We start from the raw sequence: 13186 nt of genomic DNA on the forward strand, positions 1-13186 counted from the left end.
CTGCTACTAACCTGAGCAGGCTGCTGGCATTTGGTATAAAATAAATAGAGTGATTTGTCTGTTTTGTTTTTGCTATATCTGCCTCGCATCCAGGAGAAGTTTTATTTACACCGCTTTCCACTTGATTGTGTCTGCTATTTGCTGTTTTTGTCGGCTGTGCCCTTGTTATGAGCTGCTCAAATCTCTTCACCTAATTGTCTTTAATGTCGATTCATGTTCCCTCGCTGTCTCTTCAATATGGAGGCACCCATATGTGGTGAAACAATGGCAAATAATAGATTAACCTAATTTAGAGATGCACCAGTTGACCGTAGATTATGAAGGAGTAATATTTTTTTGATCAGTAATCAGCAGGTCTGATGCTGTTCAGCACATTCAAACTAAAAAATTCCTGCCATTTTCTGTCTATAAATTTAACCAAAATCTGTGATGCAACCGGATCACGGTTTTGGTTGAGTGTAGTAGAGGTTATAAAAATGAAGGACATGCACTATATACATGAATGAGATTAATGTGTTTCTTCATTCATTTTCTCTTGGAGTCAAACATAGTATGACTGTAAGTATTATGTGACATCTCTGTCTTTGAACCGGTCAAAATCAGCCCAATCACTGCATCTCAAGACTAAAAAAAACAAATTTATGACTCTGTGTCATTCTGTTTTTTTAATAATATATCCAATTGGGTTTTATTATGTAAATGGCAATGACTTTCTCTGTTTTCATGCAAGTTAAACATTGTTACTTCAGAATATTAGTTTTACTTGCTTTTTACAAATGAATTAAAAAAAATCTCTGCTGCCCATGGCCACTACACTGTGTATGTCTGCTTATTCTAAAAATGAGTCTTCTTCCAAATTAGAAAAAGAAAAGTAGTCTCATATCACTTAGGCAAATACCCTGAAGGCTTAAAGGATACACTCGGCTGATATTTTTTTGTCTTTTTCAGCCTCTAATTTCTTTTCTTTTCTTTTTTTTTTCTTTCTTGCAGAGAAAGCTGTTGGCCATCTACCTCCACAATGACGACAGCGTCCTCAGCAACGTCTTTTGTTCCCAAATGATGTGTGCTGACTCTATCGTCTCCTACCTGAGCCAGAACTTCATCACATGGGCCTGGGATGTCACTAAAGAAGCTAACAAAGCCAGGTATGGCATCAGAGTCTTCTTTGTTTCCATGGTTATGGCTTGTCCACTCATTAGAATTAATGCCATATATGCATTTTTTTTTAAAGGTGATATAATTGATTTTCATTGATTTACTTGATTCATTTAATTTGAAAAATGTTGCATAAAAGATCTTAGTTTTGAAATTTTAATGAAAGTTAAAAAAGTTCAAGCATTTTCTGGTAAACTTCATAGCGTAGCTTCCTTTATGATCAAGCGCATTATATATGTCAAGGCCAAACGGTAAGACCGGATAAAAATCAGATCCAGTCGTTTTAAAGTTTAGTAAAAGTCATGCCTCCAGCAAACAATCACATAATTTACCAGGCTAGTCCTAAATTGAAGCCTCTTTCCAAAACTTAAAGGGAGCTAAACTTGTACAAGCTGTGATTAAAAAAAAATCCTGATTTCGCTCCGGTGATCCTGCCTCCTGTAACAGATGGAAACTCAAGTCTTAGACTTGGACTCTAGATCCACTTAATCAAAAACAAAATTGAAGTCTTGACTTGGACTCATGAACAATCTTTCTCTCTACTGATCAGGGGGGAAAGTTACCTTCCACCTTATTGACAGACCATCGCTCTGATGGGAACACACACGTCGTCAAAGTGAGACGATGTGTTTGGTTAATCAAGGATGTTTGAGTATCGTTAGTGGCTTCCAATCATCTGTTTATGTTTTAATTGCTGCTTCAAAATAATGACCACACTTTTTTTCTAGTTGGACTGAATGGTAAATGTTTAGCTGTATAACTAACAACTATACAGCTGTTCCTGGCTGCACCAGGAACTTTTGGGAATATTAACTCATGGACTGTTGATGAAACGTCAGGTGTCACAAAACGTGCAATAGAAATCAGTTAAGATGTCTTCACCAGTTTCACTCTCTCTTCAGCTTCATTCTGTGTTTTGAAGCTTGGAGGTTGCATGCTAACAAAAGGCGTTGTGTTTGCACGGCGAGGCCACTGATTGGGCATTTTGACTGAGCTGTCTGAATAGAGGGTCAGTGGGAGATGAAGGACTCCCTTGGAATCCAAACATCTCTATCACTTCATTTATCCTGAAAGTCCAAACTTCTGTGCCCTGTTTTAGTAAAGTGCTGTTTGGCTTTTGTTTCCAAATCTTTTTTTTTGTATTAGACAGTAGATTGTTTTTTTTAATGCATTTTTTTTCTATTTCTCTTATTTATTTCTCTGGTCTAACATTCCTCCCCTCTCCCCTAAACTTGCTGAGTTAAGCCTGCCCTCTGGTAGTAGCCACTTAAGAAAGACTCGCACCCTGACCTTTTCCCTCCATTATTTCTTTTAAGGAAACTCCCTCCTTCCTTCATTCCGCTCTCCTTTCTCTCCGATTGGCCTCCTTTGCTTTTTGCCCCAGCTGAGCTTTTTTATCGCACATTAAAAGAGAGGCAACATCTGGAGCTTTTCAAGGCACACAGCTAGTCGCAGCTATGCCACTAACGCATGCATGCACTTGTGCAGGCTAACCCGCTCACAAATGCACGGCTGCTCTGCATTCTCACGCTCTCTGGCTGATCCAGACTGACTGGTGATTGGCATTAGTCACACAGGCTGTTAGAAAGGTATCCTAATTGTGAGTGATAAACCTGCTGATACTGGAATGTGCTATTCTTCACAGGTTTCCTTGGCAAATGATTAATTATGCATAAAAGCGGGGCTGGTGATTGGATGCCGGAGTTTTTTCAGAAATGTGGGAAAAGAATTGCACAGTCAGTATTCTGTCTCACGGGGCCTGGCAAACACTATAATACCCCATTTAAGGTTTTCACAGTTTGTCACGTTACTGCCACAAACCCCAAAAGCATTTTTCATTTTGTATAATAGAACTAATCAAAGTAGTCCATAATTATGAAAGGAAACTAAAACAATAAATGGGTTTCCAACATTTTTAATAAAAATCTGAAAAATCTGACATGCATTTGTATTCAGCACCCTGTTCCCTGTTTCCCCTGGACTCACTCCGGGTTAGCCAAATGGCTTCAGATGTTTGTTGGAGAACATTAGTGAACAAGAGGACGGGTTTGGGTGAAAGACATGAAGACATTACATCAGAATTAGATTTTAAATAATATTCTAAGCTTTTAGCATTTCTTGGGTTAGGGTACACACTGAAGGACTCGTCGGGCAGGTAGAGTATTAATCATACAGCAGCCTGGCGGCCCACCGTAACTCTGGAGGAGCTGCAGAGATTTACTGCTTAGGTGGTAGTATCTGTTCTAGGGGAAAGTATTAGACACAGACTCCACAAATGTGTGCTTCACGGAAGACTGGCAGAAAGAAAACAATTGTTGGGAGAAAGTCGAAAGAAATCCTTTTCGCAGATTGCCACCGACCATTAAGGGGACACAGCAGACATGTGGAAGAAGGTGGGGTCAAAGTGTAATTTTTGGGTCATTTTTTTAGTCTGTTTGGAAAAGCCACACCTAAAATATGAAAGGTAGTGATGGCAGTGTGGATGCAAGATTTCAACAGTGACATGGAAGGTCACTGTGTTGTCCACAGGACAGGAAGAAAACCTGAACACATGAGGCTGTGTTGGAGGTTCACCTTCTAGGAGAACAGCAGCCCTAAATTTACAACCAGAACTACAACAGAATGGCTCAAACCCAGAGCCAAAAAAGAGGTGAAAATAGTACAAAAATACTGTACCCATATTGTCACTTTGATAAAAAAAATACCTCCTTTAAATGCTACTCAAATAAAAGTAGAAAAGTTCCTCATAAAATTTTACTTTACGTAAAAGATACTTAGTTACTTTTTTACGGGCAGAAAGAAGTTCTGTATGTGTATTTGACAAAGGAAAAGAGGGGCTATTGATCACACACTAGTTATAATTAAAATGCAACACAAAATAAAACAGTTACCATATAACTTATATGTTATATTAGTTACCATATAACTTCATGAATATGTGGGAGGTATTATGTGGGATTTTAATGAGACATAAATTTCCGATATCTTCTGTCAGCTGCTGCGGTTCTGATCTGTGAAGCTTCTGTGGTTCTCTTCCTCAAACTGGCATTTCTGATCTCATCCCATTTTTTGTTCATTATATCCACACCATCCCTCCAATCTAATAGTTTTAAAAACCTGACTGTTGCCTTTCTCATACTAATAAACAGGTCCTTTAATTACAACCATGGGTTTTCTTTTTCTCAGAGATTAACTTTAGCTCTACTCAATGGGTTTTTCCCGGTGCCTCTGTCTTCCAATTGATGCAAAACCATGGGATCTGATACAAAGTTGAGACTTTGATCTTATTTGACTAAACATAAATTAATTTGCACTTAAATTAATGGAATAAATATCAGTCTCTAAGTGGACAAAGCAGGTAAATATACTATGGTAAAAAAAAAGTAAATTCTACATAAGGTATTTCTGCAAAGAATGTTACTAGGAAGCATAAAAAACATTTATTTACTTCACTGTATGTGAAGTAACTTGTTGGTCTAGTGATATAATAAAAAAATAAAACTTTGCCATTAAAATTATAATTGCAGTCTCTAAAAGTTCAAAGCTATAAATACTTTTTCAAGGCACAGTATTTTAAAGGCTCTAACAGGGATATTTGTTCATATTAAAAAAATTTTTTTTGTTCTTCCTCATATTTAACCCACACAGTCTTCTGACAGTGTAATTATTCTGTAGTCCTAAAGTGAAAACTGAAGGCTTCACTTCTCACAGACCAATTTGCACACCTGTTCAGTATACCTGACTACTCTTTTTGACATACGCCAACCTGAAAACATAACTGGTTTAGAGGGAGAACCAAATGCCACATTCAAATCAAAACTTGTCCATGTTTTTTAGCAAAGTGTGTATGACACAGTGAGCTATCGGAGCATCCGGTTCCCAGACTGCTCCCATACAGGTGGCTTGCAGAAACATTCCCCGCAGTGCTACTGTACTAACCTGATTCATCAGCTGCTCACTGGAGCAAACGTCAGCTGCTCCCTGTCAATTCATATCTTAATGCGTGAACTGGGCCTGATGAAATGCGAGGCGACAGCGCGGGGAAACATTAACTATTTTTGCTGTAGAGATAAGTACAAAGAAAATAAGATGGGATGGGGGACAAATTAGAACTTGTCAATCACGTTGTCCGTTGACACGGAGTCTTAAATTCGCTCGCTGAAAGTTTTGTCAGGTGTTTTCTTTCATGTTTCATGGAGTTGTAGTGGACTTTCTATGGACTCAAATACCTTCTTTACCATGTTAGATTAATCCTGGATGATGTTGCTGAACTGCTCACCTCACTTCCTGGAGCAACTCTGCTTCCTCTTAACCTCAGTGTTGTGTCCGTACTTGTTTTCTACCCGAATACAAAAGTGTTTTAAGTTCTAGATGCAGCTTAAATCACAGTGGAAATGTAGTCGATGTCTGTTAGTTGTACAGTTTTGATGTTGCTGTTTTGTCTGTTTTCATTTGGGAAGACTGACTTTCTTCGATTTTGTGCTGGAAACCAAAGCAACTTGGCTTGTGCTTGGTTAGAGCTTTAAGATTAGGTTACCCTTCAAGTTGTTGTCCATTGTTCTCTGGCCTTTCATTACAGGTTAGAGTTTCCCTGTGGGCTATTGTTATGGTGCGGCTGGGTCGAGGGCTGAACAGGGACAAATGTCAGATCAAAATGATCCATAAGATTAGAGTGACCCATCTCTTTCATTGCAAGTCAAGGGTGACTCGGAGTTCATTTGGGAAAGTTCCGACTGAATTACAGCCCGAAGCACTTTTCTTCCCTGGTTTTTTACTATTACATCCTAGTTTTTGGAGATTATTACTATCACATGGAGATTTGGTGCTCAGTTTCTCAGCTTGAAAGTTGGTCAAGCAGCTTCTATAGCTGTGACTTCATCTTTAATGAGTTACACCCCTATCTCAGGCAGCTGCCTTTCTATCTATGCTCTCTCTCTGACCTGCCCCCCTCCACCCATTCCATTACTTCTCCATTTTACCACTCAGTTATTAAAGTAGATCTTATTAAAAGGCGGGAGAAAAAGCTAATCTATATTTGCATTCAGTCTATAGCAATTCATTAATATTATGACATTTACAGGGAGCTTGGCGGGGCCCCGGCTGCCGGCTACCCTTTTCCCTCTGAAATGTTAATTTAAAAAGTTCTGTCTTTGTAATGGAATAAGAAATCCTCTCTTGCCCTATCAATTCTGGGCGCCTGGTGAGGAATACTAATTCATCTATGCTTCCAATTGAGATAGCATGTCACTCTGATGGAATAAGAAAAAGCCGAATTGGTTTTAAAGTCCTTAATACCATGAATTGTGTGTGTTTTTCATTTCTCAACGCAGCCTAAGAAGAGCGTACCAGTTCCATTTGTTGTGAAAAATACGTGTGCATACTTGTGAATTTCGTATTTCCTTTTCGTATTATTTAAAGTTACAAATTCTGATGAGATGATTGCATTTCTAAGCAAATAGGCTGGAGTGTGCTTCTTTGTTTTTCAGACTTCTCACCATGTGTACGAGGCACTTTGGCAGCGTGGTAACACAGACTATACGGACATACAAGACAGACCAGTTCCCCCTGCTCCTTATAGTTATGGGCAAGCGCACATCCAACGAAGTTCTAAATGTTATTCAAGGTGAATTAAAGAGAAATGTCTTCATTAACTTTAAAAAAACCATGTGCTGGAGATTTTATTTTCTTAATTTTTCTTCAGGCAACACAACGGTGGACGAGCTGATGATGAGGTTAATGGGAGCGATGGAGATTTTCACAGCACAACAGCAAGAAGACATCAAAGATGAGGTATGGCTGGAGCTTGAGAATTTGATTCCAAAGTCGTCTTCGGTTTGATCTCAGAAGTGATTTTTAAAAGACTGAAAATTAATTACCGTACATCATTTAAAAAGCAAGTCTAAATTCAAGTTTGTTTGCTATTCTTCCAGTTTATGAAGCCTTAATAGGGATGTTTCAGTTTGTTATGTTTTGGAGAAGTATTAAAGTATGTTGGGAAGGATTTAAGTCATTAACTGTGGTTCAGTCCTACATACACAACTTTTTGCCAGGCTTTCAAACTCATTCATGACAGTTTTTTAACTACAGTATCTACAGATGACAGCTTGTCACTCTGGATTAGTTGTTAAATATTAAAAGAGCCAGCCAACCAAACTGATTCACTAACAATGCGGTTGGGAGATTCATAACATCTTTGTTGCATGAGTTATGATCATCTAATGGGTCTCTCGCTCACACACACACGCCCACACGCATATGCACACACCCTGAGGGTTAAACTTGTTCCAGTCACTTCCTTGGTACTGAGCTGCAGCTTTTGTCTCTGTGTTGTTAATATTTGAACAATTTACTGGCTTCTTTTGGATTTGTCACTGTTGGTGAAAGACAATCATTAGTGACAGCTTATAGCAAGAGGAATGTACGTTCAGTGTCGCCTACGCCCAGAATGGTTAGTTTGAGTTTTATTATTATTGTTGCCAAAGGGAAAGCAGTTTATTGACATCAAGAGGATACTTTTCTTATTTTCAAAGACATGAGCGTGTTTTTCTACAATATCCATCCTCTTTTTGGGTAAAATGCTCTGCAAGCAAAAAGTCTTCAAATGTTAAATATTGTTCAAACACAAGCTGCTGCACCAGAGAAGTGCAGAGAGTAAACACTCTAAAACTGGCATGAAACGAAGACTTAGCATTTCACAGAATGGTTAAGAAGATCTTAGTAGACATTTGGTGCGGGTGGCACTTGGTGGTATGTACACATTTTTGTTTCAACCAAAGAGCTATTGACATGTGACATATTCAGTCTGGCAGATTTTTCAATTCTTTTTTTCTCCATTTAATTTGTTTTGCATTTTTCGATTATTACTACTTCCTGGAATATGAAAGCAATCAGTTTTTCCATGTTAAAAATGTAAATCAAAGATATTCTGAGAAAAACGATTGTTACTGAGAAAGGATCTTCTTTGGGGCAGACGAGAACCTTTCCCAAGTTCAAGTGTTTTGGGGTCTTGTTAACGAATGAGATGGATGAATTAATGGATCTTCTTTGTATGAGACATAACTCACAAAATGAAATATTTAAGAAGATAAGTAACAATGACGAAATAGGTTATTGTTACTATGTTAATATGTTCATTAACCTTATTATTTCAGTTTTCTTGAAATGAAAGGACCATATTTCTTTCACCAGTGAATGAACTCATCTTCAACTTTGCTCATTCTGTCATTCTTGCCAAAGAACGTATTGGTGAAATTCGTTGTTTTCTTTGATTTCTTCACCTTCTTTTCCAGTGAATACTCAGACTGAGACTCACTCAACCCAGGCATAACTCCATGACTTTTCCTCAGTGTCTGTCTGAATCTGTAGCAGCTGCACTTTGACTTCAAGCAGCCTTAGTGAGACAACAGTCATTCCTGGGGTTGTCTGTGTTTTAGCTTAGCGGTTACTAACAGGGTGACTATTCAGGTTTTGTGGTCTCCATCTGTCAGCGCTACAAGTTTTTTCAGGTCGTTCTCAGGTCATGTTGCATAAACATGTTATAAAGTGTAAAAATAGTCTCCACACATTATTCGGGAGGGCTCTTGTACTGCACATGCATATAAAAACATTCTCTGTTAAAGGAGTCTTAAGAAGTCATTTTTGTGATTTTATGATGTAAAGCACTTTAAAATGCCTTGTTTATTTGCTGTGCAAATAAAATTTGATTGATTGATTAATAAATTACTAATCAGAACTTCTTAAAAATTTGGACTGACTTTTTTTTAAAAGAAAAAATAAGCTGGTGCTTTGTTTACATTTATTTTGAAGAATTTTGGGGGGATTCAACAATTATGCAGCTGGTAACTTTATAAAAAAAGTGACATGTCAAATTAATGGTTATAATTTGGAGAACCTTACATTTTTCACAGAGATTACTCTACCTCAGTTGTTTTGGATGAATGAATGAAAATATTTATTTAAGCTTTTTTTACACATCTTACCCAGAAATTGCAGCAAACTTGTTTGGATTTGTACATACAGTAGAGTGCTTTGTTGACTCCACTCGTTATGAGAACAAAGAATTTGGGACCTGAAATTGACCTTTAATTCTGTTTCATCTTCATTTATCATAATGCGTTAGAAACAATTTTTCAGGCAGTCATATGTGCTTTCCCTTCTATACTTTCTATACTTTCAGTTTTGGTGGTAAGCTGTGAATAATGGTATACATTTTTTTCTATCAAACTTTGGTGTTCAGAGCTAAAGAAGCATCCTTAAGCAATTAGTGAATATGTCACATAAAAAAGAATAACACTGAAAAAAGGCCTAATGTTGTTTTCCACAAAGTAAATAAAAATTTTCCAGATCGGAGTGTCATATGTAGACTTTAAATACTATGCAAACCATTGTATTCTTTTATTTATTTACATTTTCTCCAGCATCCCAACTTTTTCTGGAAGCAGCTTAATCTCTGAGCCGCTTGGTCCCAAAATTGAAAAGCAAATTAAGAAGAGCCGTTTAAATTTCTTATTTTGTTTGCAAACATTGAATGTGTGACAGCTTGATTTTTTTTTCCCCCCTCAATACCAAGTGTATCATCAACACTAAAAGATGCCACATGTTGTGCCAACTTGAACAGTAGCCATGATTTAATTGTGGAAAATCTGTTTCTTTTTTTTTTTTTTTTTCTCCAAAGTTAAAGCTCTCAGAATCACAGTGTTTGTGCTGATACATGTTAGAGGAACATTATGCCTCATGATTCTTCTAATTAATGCGTTAAAAGCATTTGTTAAAATATTTAACAAATGGTAAAGGGAGTATCGTACGTCATACACTCTGACCTGTTTGCGTGACTTGGGGTCAGTGTATTGATGGCAGGCACTTTTGAAGCTTTTGTCCCTCTCTGCCATTCTTTTACAGTTTCCTTTCACTATTCCTCTATTATGTCAACCCAAAGCACAAATGTATCGTTGCATTTTCTGATTCAATGCGACAATAGACGCTGCCATTTTGCTTAGCCGCCTAGCTGCACAGTAGCCATCTGATCGTCACAATGAGCGTACTTTGCCATATCCGGGTCGGCACACAGCATGGGCCTTCAGAAAACACAAAACTAATGGCTGTGCAGTGTTAACACAATGGGACACTCGTATTTAGACCGAGTCTTTATGAAACACTTTGTAGCCACAGCAGGTAGAAAGAGAAAGGCCTCCTGTCCCCTTCCCTCTGTACAAACAGGAAGAGAGGGGCAGAATGAATGAAAGAGAAAGGGAGGGTGAAACTGAGAATAGGAAACATAAAAGAAGTTCAGGGTCTGGTAAATGACAGCCCAGTCACAATGAAATCCCTTCTACTGCTACTCTTTCATACCTGATGTTTGTACGTAACCACACTTGACATGCAGCATTTTCTTTTGCCCCAGTTCTTCCTGGCTTCTATACCGGCACCTCAGCTTAGATGCTTTGTTCTCGTTGTGCCCTTTATTATGTTGTTAGTTAAACAGGCCCAACTCTCTTTCTCCCTCCACCCAGGACGAGCGCGAGGCCCGGGAGATGGTGAAGAGGGAACAGGATGAAGCCTATCGCTTGTCCTTAGAGGCTGACAGAAAGAAGGTACGTCCAGAACAAAGAGGATTTGTTATTTTCTGACTTTGAAGTGTTTCCACGTTTACTGTGTATTTGATTTTTTTTCCCCCTGCCAAGGCACTCTTTTTGAGGATTTTGAGAGTCTGAATTTGTTGCATGATGATATGCAAAAATATTTATGCCCCTTATCACGTTTTTTTCCTAATAAAATAACAAATTTGAATATATTTTATCAGGATTATATATTACACAATTATTTTTAAAATGTGTAGTTAATAGACAATAACCCATTTTGTTTTTAAATTTGATATGTAAATCCATCTGGAAATGTTTTTGGGTTTTCAAAAGTTTTCTTCAGGCAATACAAGGGAGCACCAGCTGATGATGAGCTTTTTACATCTTGAGACAGCAGTTTTTAGATTTAACTTATAAAACATTCTTCCACTACAGTATGCATCAGAATATACCAGACCAGAAATCAAAATGTTTTTTGATTAAAAAAGAAATATTACTCTTTTTTTTTCTTGTTGAAAAGTTAAACAATAGGCATATTTACATGGATATAAGTAATGCCACCACTTTTCTTTAAGAGTGCTTTTAGAATGTCTTTCAGTGTTGGTTTTCTGAAACACGGCACATTTTACATGTGGGCTGAAAAGTACTTTCTTCCAAATAATATGAACATTGTGTTGTTTGTGGCAAACTGCAAACAAGACTACTTACTGCTTTCTTTCAACAACAGCTTGCTTCTTGCCACTCTTCATATTTACTAATATGACATCTGAGGTCAGTTGTTTGCACGTCAAGGTATCAGAGTAAAGGAAGCTAAAAAAAAGCACATCCCATGCTTTTTCAATTAGTATTTGTTGAAATTTTGAAAAACCACGTATCATTTTTCCTTCGCGCCACTCTGTCACATCAGATCTCAATAAAACACATTGAAATCGGTAGAAATACTTTTGCAGAGCACTGCATTACTTCATGTGTAATTCGATTTGTGTATTCTGGATTAAGGACCTTGTGCATATCAAAGGGGACCAGGTGGTTCAGATCACTGATAAAACATGATTAATAATTAAACAAGGCAAAGTGACACAGTCTTGGGAGTCCGTATAGCAGCCACTTGTGTTTTGTTGACCCATTTAATGATTTTTTTTTTTTACATTCCCAGAGAGAAGCCCAGGAAAGAGAAGAAGCGGAACAAGTCCGTCTGGAACAGATGAGAAAAGAGCAGGAGGAGGAGAAGGAGGTGAGAACAGAGTCTTTCCACCTTATTTGTATGCGTTTCTGAGCGTGTGCTCTGATCGGTTAATTAGATTGTGGTTTCGGAGAACCCTGCCAGTCAATGGACCCTGTGTGGTGAGGTTTCACAGCCAGATATCTATTTCAAATGAAGGAAATATCCTAATTATATCCAGTGCTTGTTAATGTCACCTTCCATAAACACTGTCATTGTTCTGCATAACTGCTTTCTATTGGCAACGCAGACAACACCATATTCAAACCTAGTGGGACAAAAGACGGCAGCAGGTCGAGGAGACTGGCCGATGCACAAACAAATGCACAACCTAAGCAAACACGCATATTCACTTGAAAACAATTATTGTCTGTAAAATAGGGGCAAATACACACAGGCAGACACAATGCCATGCACACAGGAAAGTAATAATTGTCAGTAATGAAGGCAGCGATGTTGTTCAGTCCAGATTAATACAGTGTAGTCCTCACTGATTGTTGTTTACTCAGCAGCAGAAAACCCAAGGCAGGCACAGGTATTGGGTGACCCGGCTCGCTCAGTTGATTCGTCACTTGAGTTAAACAAATGACAACAAAAGAGCTCCTGACCGGGGCTTCTTAATTATATCACTGTAGTGTGCCAACAATGCATAGTGAAAACAGTACATAATACCACGAATGGTACACCTACTGTCCTTCATGTAGTTCTGCCAAAATTAATTTTCTCCTCACCCAACTTCAGTGGTATTTATTGGCGCTGCTCAGCTGACAGACTATTAAATGGCTTTTTACTTTATCTAACCAGTAGACACAGGGTTGTTTTTCTACATGTATTAATAAATCAACTCTACTTATGAGCTAGATGGTAAAAGTCTTTCTCAACCCACTAAGAAGTGTAGCATACATTCGATTACTTAAAACGCAGCATTAAATCACAATTTTAAAGACATAAAAACATCCATTTGGAATAAAGATGATCTGATCGGAGTTTTGTGATCAAATCTCTCCAGTTTTGTAAACCTGCCAATACCAATTTTAGCCATTCATGATTTTTCTTTTAGAACAGTGCGCTGTAAAAACACTGTAAAACAGGGTTTGTTATTCTAAAACAGGACAGGACATTAACAATTAGCATAGTTAGCATAATTAACTGTAAACAATAGACTCTGTTTCTCTATGATTTTTGGTTTTTATATATTATATACAGGTTTAAAACTTTACTGCAACACATT

The 13186-nt window shown here is 37.8% G+C and overlaps 1 protein-coding gene across 1 annotated transcript in view; it reads left to right on the plus strand.

Annotated features, from left to right (window-relative positions):
* Nucleotides 1-13186, plus strand: part of faf1 (Fas associated factor 1) — a 71950-nt gene that overhangs the window by 44481 nt on the left and 14283 nt on the right. The window contains exons 13-17 of the mRNA XM_005806360.3: nt 991-1145; nt 6642-6778; nt 6857-6945; nt 10665-10745; nt 11890-11967. Of these exons, the coding sequence (XP_005806417.1) occupies nt 991-1145; nt 6642-6778; nt 6857-6945; nt 10665-10745; nt 11890-11967 (540 nt within the window). The remainder of the gene's footprint in view (nt 1-990; nt 1146-6641; nt 6779-6856; nt 6946-10664; nt 10746-11889; nt 11968-13186) is intronic.

This window comes from Xiphophorus maculatus, chromosome 9 (assembly GCF_002775205.1).
Source record: "Xiphophorus maculatus strain JP 163 A chromosome 9, X_maculatus-5.0-male, whole genome shotgun sequence".
Taxonomy (NCBI): Eukaryota; Metazoa; Chordata; class Actinopteri; order Cyprinodontiformes; family Poeciliidae; genus Xiphophorus; species Xiphophorus maculatus.